Raw genomic sequence first — 18311 nt, forward strand, 5'->3', positions numbered from 1 at the left:
AGTGCTTAATTTATGAACAATTAAGTTAAACATCAACCCTTTGATTCTCCTTTGTGTTGCACTCCACTTCCACCAAAATGAAGCCTCACCCAAAACCCCCTTCAAAAGTTAATGATCCTCCTTCTATATAACAGTAGACAGAAGCAGCATGTGGCATTGCCTGGGTATGTAATGTTAAGCTCTGGTCATTTTGTCCGCTACCCTGGCTTCAGTCTGTACAGATGTTTCACTTGTTCTAAGCCAGCAGGTGGCACTGGTGGGCAAACTGTAGCACAAAGGAAAAAAAAAACAAACAAAAAAAAAAAACTGTATGGCTGTGGTGGGCTGGTGCCCTGCCCGGGGTTTGTTCCTGCCTTGCGCCCTGTGTTGGCTGGGATTGGCTCCAGCAGGCTCCCATGACCCTGTTAGGATATAGCGGGTTGGATAATGATTGACTGATGACTGACCACTGTATGGTCCTAAAGAGCAAGAATGCAAGATTTGGTGCAGAGCGATCAAACAGTGTAGGCTTGTATAGGAGACGGACAGATGGATGGACGGACGGACAGACAGACAGACAGACAGGCAGACAGACAGACAGAGAGACAGATAGACAGATAGACAGACAGACAGACAGAGCGAGAGACAGATAGACAAAGTGAGAGACAGACAGAGAGACAGGCAGGCAGATGGACAGACAGACAAAGTGAGAGACAGACTGACGGACAGACAGACAGGCAGATGGATGGACAGACAGAGAGACAGACAGACAGACAGAGCGAGAGACAGATAGACAAAGTGAGAGACAGACAGAGAGACAGGCAGGCAGATGGACAGACAGACAGACAAAGTGAGAGACAGACTGATGGACAGACAGACAGGCAGACAGACAGACAGACAGACAGACAGACAGAGCGAGAGACAGATAGACAAAGTGAGAGACAGACAGAGAGACAGGCAGGCAGATGGACAGACAGACAGACAAAGTGAGAGACAGACTGATGGACAGACAGACAGGCAGACAGACAGACAGACAGACAGACAGACAGAGCGAGAGACAGATAGACAAAGTGAGAGACAGACAGAGAGACAGGCAGGCAGATGGACAGACAGACAGACAAAGTGAGAGACAGACTGATGGACAGACAGACAGGCAGACAGACAGGCAGACAGACAGACATTCTTTTTTATTTACATACAGATGTAGTGAGAAGTCAAGCAGGATCAGGCAAGATGTAAGGGCCTCGAAAGCTTGCATATTATAATCTTTCTAGTTAGCCAATAAAAGGTGCAATTTTGCTTGACTTCTCACCACATCCATAATGGCTAACACAGTACAACACCCTAGTACTACATTCATATATAGATTTGTGCATAAATGAACCCAACGCAGAAGTAGCTTCTCCCTCTGGAACGCAGCATCATTTGCAACTCTGTGTCTGCACCTAATTGTCAGTAATTTGGATACAATTAAGGGAGCAAACTCTACAGGGCAAGGTGAATTAGAAAGTGTATAGAAGCATGGCAAAATGTATAAATTTCTCTTAAACATAAATATCATAACCATCATGCAGTACATGTGCAGTTGGTATAAAACCTTCAGCCACTGTGGTCGTCAGGACTGAACTTGAGAACCACACCTGTAGAGCCCAAGACAACCTTCTCAGCGGCTCGGTTTAAATTCACACTGGATGATTTTCCTTGTTCTATGTGTTGCAACACCCTTGGACGTGAGCTTTCAACTAGTCTGTACATGGCCGTGGGCAGGCCGCAGAGATGAAGTCATTCCTTTGAGCACACTGTGGGAAAGTAGAGCAGCCAATTCAGAGTCATCTTTTATGAGAAAGTCTGATTTAAAAAAAACTGACTAATGGCATCAAGGTGAGCAAAGCAGCTGACGGAAAAGACTTTTCTTATTTTTTTTTTATTCTGTTACAGACACATTGTGTTCCAGGAAGATACTTTACTCATCGAAGGATTGGCACGATTTTTTTTTTTCGGTGAGTTGACAAGCTGTAACTCATCAGCAGAAACAGAAGCACTCTCTCAGGTGATTTCCGAACCATCTGTGAAGCTCTGATAAAATGTTATGACGTCATCATCCTTGGTATCGATCTGTCCTGTGTGAACTGAGAAACTCTTGAAGTTGTTGCAATATTTGGGTTGCCAGCCCAGCCACATCCCCATTTAATGACAGACAGGCGAAAAAAAATAAACAGAGTCCCATAGTGCATAAATCAAACCAAAGTACCGTGCGCTCCTCACTTGTATCATCGTCCATTCACTGAGAGCTCCGTCACAACGTCAATGGACGACCTCCATCTCTGGGCTCTCCATTTACATTGGCCCGCTCCTGATGCCAGGCAGGAGTCTAGGCAATGAAAAACAAGAGCCACGGGTCAGTGGCAGCACCCCCTCCTGCCTCACATGAACCATCTGGAAGGTCCATAAGTGCACAGGCATGACTCTTGTTTAGCCACCTAACAGCCTTGAATTGGGTGGTCACCTGAGTGGCAGACTGGGCTACACACAGAGGAACACAAATACATTTGTGACAACGTGAATTCATTTGGGGGGAATAATTTATCACGATTCAGTAAATATCATTTTTTCTTCTTTTGTGTTTCTTTCCTAGTCTTGTTTCTTACTAGAATGTATTATTTCTCCCTGTTACGTTAGTTGTCTGTTTGTGGCAGGGATCTTTGCTCCCAGTCCTGGAGGGCTGCAGGTTTCTTATTTAGAAAACCACCACTGCTGATGATGAAACTTTATACTGCTTGTCGGTGCTTTCATTCACCCAGGATCGATTTTATTGACATTGTAGAGTTTCCTTTTCTGAGATCATTATCAATAGGCTTTGTGGATCAGAAGAGATTTGCACTTCACGGTTCTTCCCTTTCCTCTATGGCAGGGGTCCTCAGTCACAGTCCTGGAGGGCCACAGTGGCTGCAGGTTTTTGCTCTAACCCGGTTGCTTAATTAGAAAACAATTTTTGCCAATATTTTAATTTCGTGCTTTAACTCTGCCACGTCAGCTCATTCTCATATCTGAGATTTTCTCCCCCTTTCTAAAGAAATCATCCTAATGATTTGAAGGCTAAAATGGAGGAGTAATTCTCAGTCCTTCACTTTTCTCTCTTCACTTTCCTTCCAAGTATTTGATTAAACCCAATAGTGTGAGATAAATACACACGGGTGTAAATGGTAACAAGCTAAATAGAGAAATGCTGGTTTCTTTTGTCATTTCCATGTTATTGCTAATTAGGAGCCATTAAAAACCAAGAATACGGCTGTTTATGACTAAAATAAGCAATAAGGGCTCAAAATCTTAATGAGCGAGACAATTAAAGTGAAGCTGAAGTGTTACTTGAGCAATTAGTGCTTCTTATTAAGCAACTGGGTTGGAGCAAAAACCTGCAGCCATATACTGTAAAGGTATTTGGGGTCAGGGCCTGTGCCAGCCGGTGCTCAAACACATCCTGGACAGGAGGCCAATCTTAACCTGCCCCAGAAGGAATGTCAGATGAAGGTAATAATAATAATTCTTTGCATTTATATAGCGCTTTTCTCACTACTCAAAGTGCTCAGCAATTTCAAGTTAAGGGCCTTGCTTAAGGCCACAACAGAGCAGAGTCCCTTTTGGCATTTATGGGATTCAAACCGCCAACCTTCCGATTGCCAGTGCAGATCCCTAACCTCAGAGCCACCACTCTGCCATGAGGTACAGACAAGAGAGAGACATTGGAGTTACTCAAGAGCTGTAAAGCAAAGTAAAAGATTATCCCCCTGTATCTGCTTTTGATGCCCCTGCAGGGCTATCTGCTCCTTTTGTTAGAGACTGGCAGGGATATCTAGGGCCACCAGAGGCAACTCTGGGCAGACAACCGTAGGGGTTTTGTGGCTGCAGCTCTGCGATTCAGTAGCTCCACCGGACAGCCGATTGGATTGCAGGTTTTTGTCACTTGATTTACTTACCCTGAGCCACAAAACACCTCTGCCAACTCCAATCTTAGGTGTCATCACTGACATATTAATATAAAGCAACAACGTCCTCAATGGAGTGGAGCTCTGGAGGTCAGCAGAAAGGGTCTATTGGTTTTGTGGGGCTAAGTCTGGCCTAGAAGTGCTTCATAGGAGACCTGAAGTGACCGGAGATGTAGCCTGAACATCCAACTCGAAAGGGGCCATTGCTCCAGGTAACTTAACATTGGGCAGAGAGTGGATGAGAGTCCGTCTGGCAGGAGGAGGAAGAAGATGAGAAGTTCAAGAAGGAAGGAAAGTAAAAGTTGTGGACTGCAGGAGGTGCAAAAGGTCTTTTTATTTGAAATGCTCATTTGTTGTATTTTTGCCTCTTTTGTCTTGCCTTTAGTTATTCTTCATCATTCTTTGGGTTTGAGACCACAAAAGTGCATCCCAAAGGCCAAAGTACATATTGCAGGTAGCTAGCTCTTTCTAATATTTTAATATTTCATTATTGTAGAGAAAAGCCAAGCAAAATGACACCTTTTATTGGCTAACTAGAAAGATTACAATATGCAAGCTTTCGAGGCAACTCAGGCCCCTTCTTCAGGCAAGATGTAATGAAGAAGGGGCCTGAGTTGCCTCGAAAGCTTGCATATTGTAATCTTTCTAGTTAGCCAATAAAAGGTGTCATTTTGCTTGGCTTTTCTCTACATTCATAATGGCTAACACGGTACAACACCCTAGTACTACAAATATTTCATTATTATTAGACACCCATCCATTAGGAAACTCCACAGTTAATCCAATTTGGTACCACAAGGATTAGGAGACGCATTTTGACATGAGTGCTGGTCCACTATAACCATTGCCAAGTTCTGTATATGGGCACTACACTGGGAAGTGAAGGAGTGTATGGTAGATGGGCTCTTTAGCCAGTTAGTAGAGTGCTGGGCCATTCAAGTCTTCCATCTGTCCATGCAGTCATTCATTCTTTGTACAGGGTCACTCGGAGTCGGCATTCGTTATAAAACTAGAATCAGCGCAGCACAGGGCACAGTCACACACTCGTGTCAATCACGTCGATAAGCACGTGTTAGGATGGAGAAAGATTCAAAAACATTTAATACATTGAAATTACAGTAATACATTCTGCAAACAGTACAAAATAAAGTGCAAGAATGGAAAAGCAACCATTTAAATAAAATAAATAAATAAATACAAAAAGTTGAAAGTACACACTGATTATTCCAACAGAAACATTTTATACTTATGCATAAAAAAACATCCTGAAGATATGTACAGAACATGACATTAATATAAATCTAAATTACTTGTACAAATGTTGTTTATTTGGCTCTATTTAGACACCCTGGAGAGAATAAGATCAGGAGCCCGTGAAGGGAATATTAAACTTTAGAGTTACAGAGCCTGAACTCCCGTGATGAATAACCTTATCGTCTTTTTGTTTCTTTAGACTTGTTAAAGGAGAGCTGCTGTCATTTGTGTTAATCATCACCCAACCTAACAAAGTGATCTTTCTTATCTTCCTATTATTACATAAATCAATACAATACGTCAACCTTTTTCATGGTACATTCCTCATTTACTTACATAATAAAACAAGATTTCAAGAAACAGATGAAAACTATAAATCTGCACTCTGATCCTCCTGCCTAGTTTGACAGGATAAGCCCTTTGGTTAGTTTTGAACATTTGCTGATGACCACAACGCTCAGTCAGCTGTCTTTTGTCGGTGAAGGTAAATCCCACAGGCTACATTTCGTTTCCGTTTTTTTTTTATTTCACCAGCACTCCTCTCATGTAAACACAAACGGTCATCATATCTGAAGCCAGGCCAAGATCAGGTGTTTTAAAGGGCTGCTTATCACCGTTGCTGTTTGAGTTTCCTTTGTTTGTCTGCATTCATGATTATGACCATCTCTTCTGTGTTGACTTAGTGTTGATATCTTCCCCACCCAGATGAAAATCCATCCGGTGGGATATGACAGAGTTGTGTGCGTGAGCAGGCTCCTCGTGGAACTCCCAGATGTTGTCATAATCATTGCTGAGCTTGTTACGTCTGAAGGGCTCCAAATGGTCAGAAGCTGAAATCAGAGAATAGGCTTAGGTGAATTGACAGGCCTCGTAAGAAACCTGCTGAGTAAGCATGAGGGGTTAGGAGGCCATTCACGTTACTTCTTAACCAGCACAGACTCTTACATTGAGCAGTATGATTTAAGTGCAACATAACAGAAATATTACATGACAGAATTTCTCCTATGGATTAACCACCTTGAGAAAGCAATCAACTAATTTAGCAAGCCAACAAATTTAAGTATAACTCTTTGGACTGAGCTCATCCAGTTCCTATAGCACTTTAAACATTGAAACACACTAAAAGAATAACACATGGTTATGCAAAAATTGTAGAAATCAAGCATCCCTTTTTCAAAACAGAAAATGGGAAATCACAGAAAAAAACTGCATTTAATAGAGGTTACTGGCCAGGATAAAACATGGGCTTACTAAACATGGAGGATGCCATAGAGGCGCAGTGCTTACACAGGCTGTCTCTTAGCTCAAGGGGCCTATCCCAGCCTGTGCCTAGTTATTTGCTAATCAAAAAACATTATAATGAAAATGCATATTTCAATTATGAAATACATGTCTTGTTACTATGGGTTGTCTGTTAAAGTTGTAAATAATCCATCCATCCATTATCCAACCTGCTATATCCTAACTACAGGGTCACGGGGGTCTGCTGGAGCCAATCCCAGCCAACACAGCGCACTGCGCAAGGCAGGAAACAAACCCTGGGCAGGGCACCAGCCCACCGCAGGGCACACACACACACACAAACCAAGCACACATTAGGGATAGTTTAGAATCGCCAATGCACCTAACCTGCATGTCTTTGGACTGTGGGAGGAAACCCACGCAGAAACGGGGAGAACATGCAAACTCCAGGCAGAGAGGACCCGGGAAGCGAACCCAGGTCTCCTAACTGCGAGGCAGCAGTGCTACCCACTGTGGCACCGTGCCACCCTGCTGTAAATAATATATGAATTTAAAGTCACAGAGAATAACCCAGCTTGGATGAGGCTCTTAGTCTATCACAGGTGAAACTCACTCACCGACACTGGCTTATCCCAGGCCAAAATATTTAATTATTATGAGATTATTACATTGTATACCTTTCTTCACATGGCAATATGATTGACTGTAAATGTGCTCACTTCTCATATATACAAATTTTATTTATCGACCTTTGTCTTGTTTTCTTTTTCACAAACCAGACATGATATTATATATGTAGTTTGCTGCATGACTGCGTTTATTAATACCAAAAAATCTGAGAATGATGAAACAGTCTCAATTATTTTAGTGGGTGAAATATATAAACACAAAGGAAAACAGTGGTGTGATCTAATGGAAGACTTACTTTAAGCCATATTTATGCCATGTACAAAGAGGTTTACAAAATCTAAAACCTCTCGTAATAATTAAATATTTCAAAATTTGGCGGATATAAGAACCCTGACTAGGATAAGCAGGTTTGGTAAATGGTGGATGCAGGCATGAGTAATTTTAGATGGTTGTCTCCTTGTAAGATCCATCCGGTAACACTTTAGTCTAGGTACTATGTATAATGCATCTACAGTATTAGTCACATACTGTTGTGTAATACGACCTAAACAAAAGCTTCTTTTGGTCTTGATAACACTAACAAAACATCCGGTAAGTGATTATTCATCTCTGTATAGGTTGTTATGTTAAGATCTTATGATATGCTGGTAAAATTACTTGTAAATATCAGTATGTTTACATGCATACACATAACAAGGTTAAGGTGAATAACCCAGTTAAGGCAGAAACCGTGACCATTGACATGCACATAACGCCTGTGATAATTTTCTTTTGTTTTATAAATATGTTCAGTCAAATTGACACTTTATTTATAGGTCTCTGTTAACAGATTGCACACAGCATACACTTTTTTGCTTGGCTGTATGATTGAACCTACAAAGGACTCAGTATGTGTGCCAGACCAGGATTTGAACCGAGGGCTCCTGAGTGCAAACAACGTATCTCTCTATTATAAAAAAAATCTTGGAAGGAGACGAGACGTGATTTTCTCGGAGAGACACTTATACGCCCCGTGAGACCAGTCTCTGTGCCAACAAATTTAACCATGCTTAGTGCCGGGATAAAAAGACAAAGAGTAGATGAGAAAGTAGAACGTCGTAAAGAATTCAAAAATGTTGGCGCGGCACACATGCAGAGCAGGTTAGAGGTAATGGAAGTACAAAAATTCAAAAGTCTCAAAAAAAAGGATGGGAAAGATTGCATTAGTGCAAACAAATGGAAAATATTACTCGGTGAAATAACGGAACAACGAAAAGAGATCGAATATATTGTTCGGATTTAAACTTTAGGTCGGAGACGTGTAGATAGTCTAATTTGAGTTGCCAGAGAGAATTAAAAGATTCCAAAAATGTTGGCGCAGTATGAAGTCCCGTGAGATGGAGACTTTTAACATGAGATTCTTTCGAATCACGCCCTACTTACAACTATTTTCAAACAAGACCACGGTCATCTAACCTCAGTCGTGTGAATGCTTTTGTCAGACTGAATCTAGATGACACGTCAACAGCTAAGCGAAGAAGTAAGAGCATGGACAAACATTCAAGAACGTCGTTTTATTTATTAGAGAGAAAGTAATGATATTCACTCACAGGCAGTTATATATTGCATTGTCACGATGTAAGTCCAAACACGGAATCAAAATTCAATGCGAACTTGAAGAAAAGTTAATTCCAAATATTGTTTTTACTAAAGTTTTAAAGTAAAAGTGAAAATAATGCACATGTAACAATTCCCATGAAAATAACAATCTCTTTAAATTGTATATCTGACTAACCAAACCGGTGGGTGGGCGAGCAAAGCAAGCAGGGGGCAGAGCCCCTAGTAACTTCGTACTTTCAAGGTGCTTTACTATAATCACAGTAATGAAACATTTGTTCATAATAACAAGTTGCTGTGCTTATTACACAGTTTTAATATGCTGCTTCATGATGCCTGGGAATCTATCTAGTAATTAAATATAATAAGGAGATTTTAAATTATAATAATCAGTTGATTTGTTTTCAATCCTATTTTTTGTAAAAATTGATCTATTTGTATGGAATGATTACAATAAAATCAATAAACAAATTATAATAATCATATACATATATTTTATTTTTAGGATTATGTATTTTATAATTAAATGGTATTTACTGCATTAATGGGTAAAAATGAGACTGCATGTCATATTTTCAGTATATTTTTTATTATAACAAGATATTTAATTTATATTTAAGAAGCCAACTTTTGCAAACCCTGTAATGGGCAAGCACTCTTGTACACAACTAGTTTCTGTCTTTTGCCCATTTTTTGATGATTGGCTCCAACTCCCCTTAACTCTGACGTAAATTAAATTAGATAGGAAATACATACATGAGGAATATTGATGAATATTTTTGTTATATTTAACTTTTCAGAATTCTGAGGCATAGGCACCACCTCCCAGCAATTAAGCAATAGTAATGATAGGCACAGAAATGTATGGAATGAATAGGTGACACATACTAATAACATTAATTAATAATAATAATAATAATAATAATGATTTTTTTATTTCTGCACAAATCTCTCTCACAAAGACATATTAATGAATATCTCACACGATATTCATCCAAACTTTCGTTTTCTTTTTACCTTATCAGAATTTCATTATTAGGTACAAGAATGGGCTTTCATTTTAAAACTACATATTTAAAAATTAACAAATTTAACAAAAGTTGTTAGTAAATGGGGTGACACGGTGGCGCAGTGGGTAGCACTGCTGCCTCGCAGTTGGGAGACCTGGGGTCGCTTCCTGGGTCCTCCCTGCGTGGAGTTTGCATGTTCTCCCCGTGTCTGCGTGGGTTTCCTCTGGGCGCTCCGGTTTCCTCCCACAGTCCAAAGACATGCAGGTTAGGTGGATTGGCGATTCTAAATTGACCCTAGTGTGTGCTGGGTGTGTTTGTGTGTGTCCTGCGGTGGGTTGGCACCCTGCCCTGGATTGGTTCCTGCCTTGTGCCCTGTGTTGGCTGGGATTGGCTCCAGCAGACCCCCGTGACCCTGTGTTTGGATTCAGCGGGTTGGATAATGGATGGATGGATGTTAGTAAATGAATCATTTATAGACTAATCAATATTTGGATAGATTTAACTGGACAGATCTTTTCTAAATCAGAAGGGAATCATACATATCTGTAGTTCTTTTCATATTTCTGTTGATCATAATAAAAATCATTGCCTCCAAGAAGACTTTAGAGGCTGATTGATTATTTTTGTGATTTCCTTTCTTCCTGATTCTGATTTTTTTTCAACATACCCTTTTTGAGTTGGCTGTAACTTGTAATAATGCACTGTACTCAGAAGTGTCATCTAGAAAGAAAGTCATACATTTTTGTATTTGGTAGCATTTTGCTGATACCACAATAGTAAAATTTAGCATAGATGTTTATAGGGTGTCCTCATTAGGTGCTTTCTGTCCACAAAATTTAAATTCCAAACAGTTTTAATTTAATAATACACTTTGGCATTGCCCTTGTCCTGTGTAATAATTAAAATAAAACAAGATTTTCTTTAAAAACAGGCAATTATAAGCCAGTTCATTTGAATATATAATCCATGCTTAATAAAATAATTTTATAAAATTGTACTTTTTTCTGTTTTTATCATTTGCCCAGTAGTTTTACTCAGGTTAGTTAGTTTGTTAGTTAATCGTTTCAGTTTTGTTCATTCCATTTCAACTGACATCCTTACCAAGCCAGAAATGAGGCTACAAATTTCATATTACAAGTTTAATAAAATTCTACACCTCAGCTATCAGAAGTAAAGTCAGTTGTGCAATGAAAACTCACTTTCTTGGTAGCCCAACAAATCCGGGTCATATTCCAATGTGTTCAGTTGCTGAAAAACAAAACGAAAAAATTATGCAAATGGTCAATTGTCAGGACTTGTCAGCATTCCTGCACACAGATGTGCAGTATGAAATTAAGAAAGCTCTTTCATACACTGCATATATGTAAGGGTCTCATTTAAATCAGAGCCAGCAGAGCGCTGCTGCTGTTTATTTTTTTTATAGCTAATTTCTTAATCAACGGCAAATCCCACCTTTCAGTACAACTCTATTGTAATTTAGATGGATTGTGCAGCACCAAGTACCCACTATTACTGGGAGAGGAAAAAGTTTATTTATTTTTAATTCAGTTTATTTTCTCCCTTCTGCTTACTTTTTACCTTTAAAGTAACTTTAAAGTGGTGATGTGATGGTCAGCATTGCTGCTTCACAACTCCTGTGCTCAAATTCTAGCCACTGATTGTGTGAAATCTGCCCAATCTGCCCAAGTTTGAATTTTTCATCTGGGAACATCAATTTTTATACTAAGTGACAACTTTAGCTGGATACCACCATGAATGGAGTAAAAAAAAAAATATATAGAGATAATACTAACTTCTTGTTGTTGTATGGACATTCTTGGAGGTGCAGGGAGTAAAGAAAACTTTGAAAATGCTCCACAGCCTTCCCATCTGTCAGGTGTATCTGTGCAGATCTCATTTATGGTGGAATGGGGACTCCGTCTCTTTTTTTCTGATGGGGGGCCAGACAGCTGCAGACACACAGGTGAAGAATAGGAATGGGGCAGTTTGTCTGCCGCAAACCGCATGATGTTGTTTCTCATATCCTGGAAAGAAAAAGGTACAAGTTTAGGGCATTGAGGACTGCTTCTGCCTGGCTTAATGACTGATCAGCAACTTTATTAAAAAATAAGCAGTAAGACTGGACAGAGGAATGGTGATGTCCCTAGAGATGCAGACAGTGGCATGGTGAGATTGTGCCCCTAACTTGCATAGACATACCATTTTTGTAAGTCCTATTACAATCTGTTGTTAATGAATATTACCTTTTTCTAGATAAAACAGTACCCTAACCAGTATTGTATGCAAACCAAATATGCAGGCATTCAAAGGATTTGACTTTAAAAAGCATGTTTTTAACCTTTACAGTCAATTTTTACTACACCTGAAATAATCTCTTAGATTTTACATTAACAAGTTACTTTGAAACAAAGCCATTAGATTCTACAGCATTAAACAGAGACAAGGGACAATCATTCATGTGTACTCATACCAGAGCATTACACAAGAGTGTTTTCAGATGAACAGACACCCCTCTCCCAAATGGGTTATTTATTAAACCCTTCTCTTGGTAAAAAATAAGTTTGGGTCACATCTTCAGTTTATTTTTCATAACTGTCTTTAGAGTTTTACTTGGTGACAAAGAAAATATAAGATTTGCCAGCTGCATATTCTATCGAGGGCTCTTCAAGTCCCTGGAGTTTCATGTAGTGCTGCTGGCTCCCCTTACTATCCTCAGTTGGATTAAGTGAGTTTAACAATGTACTATATGTATGTTCCCAAGGGTTTTGTAATCCCTATCACTTTTTTACAGTCAAAGGTAAAGTTAACAACTGCACATAGACTTACATTTTCCATATTTCTGTTTTGTTGCATTTTTGGACTAGTTTGATTTTTGCACTTTGGGCAAATGTAATGCACACCCTAAATCACATGAGCACTTTGTCCTTTCCCATATGTCTACAGGCAGTTAAGCTTAATTAATTCATGTTTTCTATTGCAATGAACTGCTGAATACCTAATTTTACAAAAATTCATATCAAGTAAATAGAAGTAAATTATCCTTTGTCTTCCTTTTTATGGCTGAAAGATGCTTCTCTGAGGATAAATATAATAATAAATAATGCTTGTGTCACTTTTTGGATATGTTTAAAAGGATGTATTATAATGGATGGCAATTTGTTGCAAAAATTTATGGAAGTGTAAAATCACATTTGATTAAACAGGTTGAGTTACCACATGGTAATTTGACTAAACAGAAGTCAGTCAGTCAGTCATTGTCCAACCCACTGCATCCTAATACAGGGTCACGGGGGTCTGCTGGAGTCAATCCCAGCCAGCACAGGGCGCAAGGCAGGAACAAATCCCGGGCAGGGCGCCAGCCCACACACACACAAATGGGACAATTTAGGATCACCGTTGTACCTAACCTGCATGTCTTTGGGAGGAAACCAGAGCACCCGGAGGAAACCCACGCAGACAACATGCAAACTCCACGCAGGGAGGACCCGGGAAGCGAACCCAGGTCTCCTTACTGTGAGGCAGCAGCACTGCCACTGTGCCACCGTGCCGCCCTAAACAGAAGTGATGCCTGATTTATAAGTGAACATATGACAAATTTGAATAAAGTCAGTCATTTATTTAAATCCCGTTTGTTAAACTGCTGTCGTTGTTAAAGTTTATGTGTAATCGAATTAAGTTCAATGTACTGATAACATAATTCAGCAAACTTTCAAATTACAGAGTGATGGTGGCACAGTATGGGAGCTTATTCCTGCCATTCAAAAAATTAAAAAAAATATTTTTGAAAAGTAATAATCATTGCATTATTTTGCAAAAGAATTGTGTAATTTCACAAAGACGTTGCCTTCTGGGGTCGGTTACAAAAATGTGCACATACATGCTCCAGCCATTTAGTGACAGCTAGCGAAGTAGAAGTGAAGCACATGCATAGCTACAATCAAATGACAAGATCTGAACAAAAGTCTTAAGTATATATTTAATCCTGTTCAGGGTCACAGAAATCCAGTGATACTGCAGTGGCACTGGGTGTAAGGCAAGAAGCAAATGTGGTGGACGGTATGCTGATCCTTTGCACAGCACAATTGCACATTGAAATTGAAAAAAGTGTGTGGCATGCAATCCAGTAGTAGAAACCTATAAAGTGTCCATTTAGTTTTAATCAAGTTATTATCTATTGACATTTTCAGACAGTGTGATCTAGTAGCACTGCGGACAATGCTCATACTTTGAATCTTCAAATGAAGAACTAAACATATTTTTTAAAGGAGAAAAATTACTGACACATTTACGGCATTAAGTGTTAAAACAGGTAATCATACAAAGTTAAGCACTGTCAAGGATGCTGCTCAATCCACAAATACACATGTAAGCCCCAAGCAGATTGTGAACGACAGCTCTGCTATGACTATGCCTATGTTAAAGCTTCTGCACTAAACTTTCTAAACTTTACCCTGACTAAAACTAAATGCATTTCTTGTCACTTGAATGCCCGCTACACAAGTGCTTAATCTCTCTGTCAATAGCTGTCACTAGACAATCAAAGCACACACGTTCACGATGACAATGACAGCAGCAGCAATCTTTGATAACAATATTTTTTGATTGGCGGAAATAAACTTCCAAAGGGTGAGACGACATAAGGGATAGAACTGCGAAGTGTACTGGCGACTATCTCGAAGATATCAAAGACATCACCGAAATCGGTTTTGTTTAACAAGTTATTAAAGAGTTACACTACCCTTGGCCAAGTTGCTTCTCTTGCAATATAGTTGTGCTGCGTTTGCTTGTTATGAAGACGGCTGCAGCTCCTATTTCTATTGAGACTGATAGCGACGCATGCCACTCCATCTTCCGCTGTTACTTGTTGATGATTGGCTGAGAATGCGCGCAAAATTCTGGCGCGAGGGCACACGCGTGGCGCGCACCAACAGCCCGATGTGTTTTTCTAGTTTAAGCTCGGACTGACTGCGAGTCTGATGGCCACGGGTTGGAATCTGACCGGGAGGATCTCAGGTGTGTGCCAGTTTTATATGGCTGTCCAGACTCATTCCTCTTGTTTAGGCACAACACTTAAAAAACAAATACTGTGTAACGACTTCATCTTTCAATGGGAAAATGAAAGGTGCGACTTTAAGCAAAGTTTTCATCAAGCTATCAAACGAATGTCACACGGACTTTACCTCGGTTCAGTTTATTCATAGGGTGGTCTTCTCAAAAGTCAGGAAAATGCGCTTACATTAATTTACAAATAAGTAAAGTAAAAGTACTTTGTGCATACATTATATTTAAAGGTACAGTAATGGGTAATATATGGAACAATGCTCACTAATGGGAGAAGCACCAGATTGTTTTATGTTTTTGATTAATAATTGCCAAGTAATAAATTTGTCTTCATGGTTTCTCTGGATTTTGCACGGAATATGTATGTTTGTATATATATGTTAGTAGAAACGCTTGGGGTTGAGCTTATCACAGAAGAATCATTTAAACCAAATTGTGGTTAAAGCGTGAAGCATTTCAGGCCTACCTTGTCTCTTTGGCAACTGCGACCAGGCTTGTAAGGTGTGCTGTATAGCGGAGACAAGGAATCCGCGATCGATGCGTACGAATCTCTTTCACAAGGAGAATTTCTCAGCTTTGAATGTTCGATATTTATGAAGGATTCTTCACTTGATGACTCCAGTCCGCTGGATTCGCTAAACTGACGGGTTGTCTGCGTTTCGTAGGATGTGGGGCGGCTTGATATATACTGTAGAGAGAAGGAAAGTGCGGTTGTTAATACTTGTCAAAAGTTGCTAAACCTAGAAAGATAGTCTTCTACACTATAAAAATAAAAAAAAATGTTACATTTACGATAAAAAAACTGGCAGCTGGGTTGTCAGAATTTTACCGTAATAAATAAGGTGACAGTATTTTTAGGTCTACGGTGTAACTTTGTAGTAAATAACTGTTTTTTCTTTATAACACATTTCAACAGGAGGGAACGTAACCATAATTAGAAACCCATGCACATGTAAAAATATGCCAATCAATAAACAGAAAGTATTGTCAGGATTAATCAGTAAAGTGACAACAACCAATAGCAAACATGTATTATTTAATTATACACATTGAAAACAATTCAGTGTTTAAGGAAGCTTTCGGCACATTGTCTGGTGGAGAAGTAAAGTTTGCTTTTGTGGTGTCTGCTGTCCGTCAGGTGTGCCAGCTTATCGAATACAGTACAACACATCATAAATCAGCTTCCATAACCTAAACAAACGCTTCAGCACGCAGGGAAAAATAAGTCTGTTAACTTTAAGTTTTTTCCCCTCCTGTTCAAAGGTATGCGGGTCACCAGGAGCAATATGGTAAAAGGTGGCGTTTCCTTATGTAAATATCGTAACTTCGGTGTTACCGAAACAGCACTTTACCTTTTAATATTTTACAGTTGTTTACCTTCGCCATTTAACAGTTTTACACTGTTAAATTAACAACCATTTTTTCAGTGTAACCATAATGTATCAGTAAACGGGATGTAGAATATATTTTGAAGGTAGAAAAATATCGATTTTACAGAACTTGTCTGTAAAAAGTAATGAAATATATTGTTTAAGATACACAGGTCATTTTCAGTAGAACATAAGGTAACTTTCCATTTTTCAGAAAAGATATTTTACTTTCACCATTTACAGTATTTTTACCGTTAAATTTAGAGAGAAGCTAAATTTCTATCCTTAAGAAATGTGATGTAATCTTGAATGTAACCGAGTACAGTATAACTTTAAGAAGTCCTTAGACAGAAGTCCTCCATTTTAACTGTAACTGCCACTTACGCATAGTGGTTCAGTATATCCTGGTGATGCGAGGTCCTCGGGGAACTCAAACAGACTTCTTCCAGACCCACGAGGTGGTTGATATGACCAGCTGTGCGCCTTCTCCGAGACCTTACAGCTGCCCCTAGAATCCAATTCACAGGACTCCATGGAGCGTCTGGGCGACTGCATTAAGAAGAGATCAAAAATTATGTTTGTTAAATGCAACAAGTAAAGGAGACACCTCGAGATGCATATGAGCTATTGGTGTGCATAAGTGAAAAAATACACAAAGGTGTTCAGTTTTAAAAACATGCCTTATGAAGGATTGTGACCCATGACCAGTTTACCCTCAATTAGTCAAGCTGAACAAATCCCTCTCCACTTCGGTTTACATTTTTTGTGAGCAGCCCTCCAGTCTAATTGCCACAATCTACAGCAGAAGACCCTTGGAGATAAGGGGGATCTGATATCCCTGGCATCTGACCAAGCCTACTACCCGTGCCAAATGGATATCTGCCAAAGAATGTAAATATCTTAAGCACTCCTATATCTATGTCTCCCTGCTGGGAGTATTAGAGAAATCTAAACCATTTTCATAAAGCATATCTCTACAAAATGATTAACTGCACATTAAACTACAACTGATATCATAAATTTCATAAGAAATCTCTGACAGCTCATAGAAACAATTATTCACAACAATGACATTAAAATATCTATCTCTGCCATTCAGATTATAGAAGCATTTTGCAAAAGAATACCATTCCTCCAGCTAAAATTATTCTAAAGAATTTTACAAAATTATATTCTGCAATATGCACAAGTTCTTTGGTAAATTATTTTTTTGTGAAAAATCAGTGCAACTAAACCTATAGATTATTATGAATCTTGCAAAAAGTTATATTTTGCAAGTTCTGCAAACAGGTAACTTGTACATGTTTTAGAAAATGAATAACCATAAATATAGAATGAGTACAACAGAGGATCTTGCAAGAATATTGTCTTTTGTGACCACTACACAAGGCTTGGCCTCAAATTCGTCTGTTAATCATCCCATGAAGTTTAGAAAAAAACGTTTTCCTAGGTCAGCAAATAGTTTAGAGAATTCCAATGATGTTCTATGAAAATTTACAAGTATACAAATCAAAAAGCTTTGCTTTTACGTAATAGTATTGATAACATCTAACCCAGCCACAGGGGATGCACAAACCAGTGTGTTTGTTTGTGCCAGTTCCAAGCCCGGATAAATGGGGAGGGTTACGTCAGGAAGGGCATCCGGTATAAAATTTTGCCAAATGAATATGCGGACAACAATTTTGGATAATCCGCTATGGCGAGCCCTAACAGGAGCAGCCGGAAGAAGAAGTATTGATAACATCTGTCTGCCATGAACTTTCACATTTATATTTTATGAATTCTACAAAGACGAAAGATTTTTGTCTGCAAATACAAACAAGTCAACAAACAAAATTGTCCTTTGCCATTCTACACTGAGCCATTTGTTCCAAAATCTCTTTAAACTTGCAAAATTGTTTTTATTCTTTAAACAGTAAACAGAGGCCTTTTCTCAATCATATAAAACTGTCTTACACATTTGTAAGGAAACATCTTTGAATTTTACCAAACAATTGTATTTTTTCAAGAATGGCAAACACCAATATTCTGTTCATTTCAGAAACAATTAGGCTTTAAATACTGTTATAAATCACTTTCTATAAGTTGTACAAGAATTGTCAAGAATTTTAGAATTGCCTTTTCTTTGTAAATTCTACAAAAGTGGTCTGCTGCATGTTGCTGTAAATTGTTAAAAATAATCTTTT

The 18311-nt window shown here is 39.0% G+C and overlaps 1 protein-coding gene across 1 annotated transcript in view; it reads right to left on the reverse strand.

The window, feature by feature from the left end:
- Positions 1-5753: 5753 nt before the first annotated feature.
- plekhn1 (pleckstrin homology domain containing, family N member 1) overlaps positions 5754-18311 on the reverse strand; it is a 38889-nt gene continuing 26331 nt past the window's right edge. Inside the window, exons 11-15 of the mRNA XM_028807856.2 lie at positions 16510-16674; positions 15222-15443; positions 11488-11718; positions 10894-10942; positions 5754-6046 (exon numbers count right to left, since the gene is read on the reverse strand). Coding sequence (XP_028663689.1) covers positions 5871-6046; positions 10894-10942; positions 11488-11718; positions 15222-15443; positions 16510-16674 — 843 coding nt within the window. The 3' untranslated portion in view covers positions 5754-5870. The remainder of the gene's footprint in view (positions 6047-10893; positions 10943-11487; positions 11719-15221; positions 15444-16509; positions 16675-18311) is intronic.

This window comes from Erpetoichthys calabaricus, chromosome 8 (genome assembly GCF_900747795.2).
Source record: "Erpetoichthys calabaricus chromosome 8, fErpCal1.3, whole genome shotgun sequence".
NCBI lineage: Eukaryota > Metazoa > Chordata > Cladistia > Polypteriformes > Polypteridae > Erpetoichthys > Erpetoichthys calabaricus.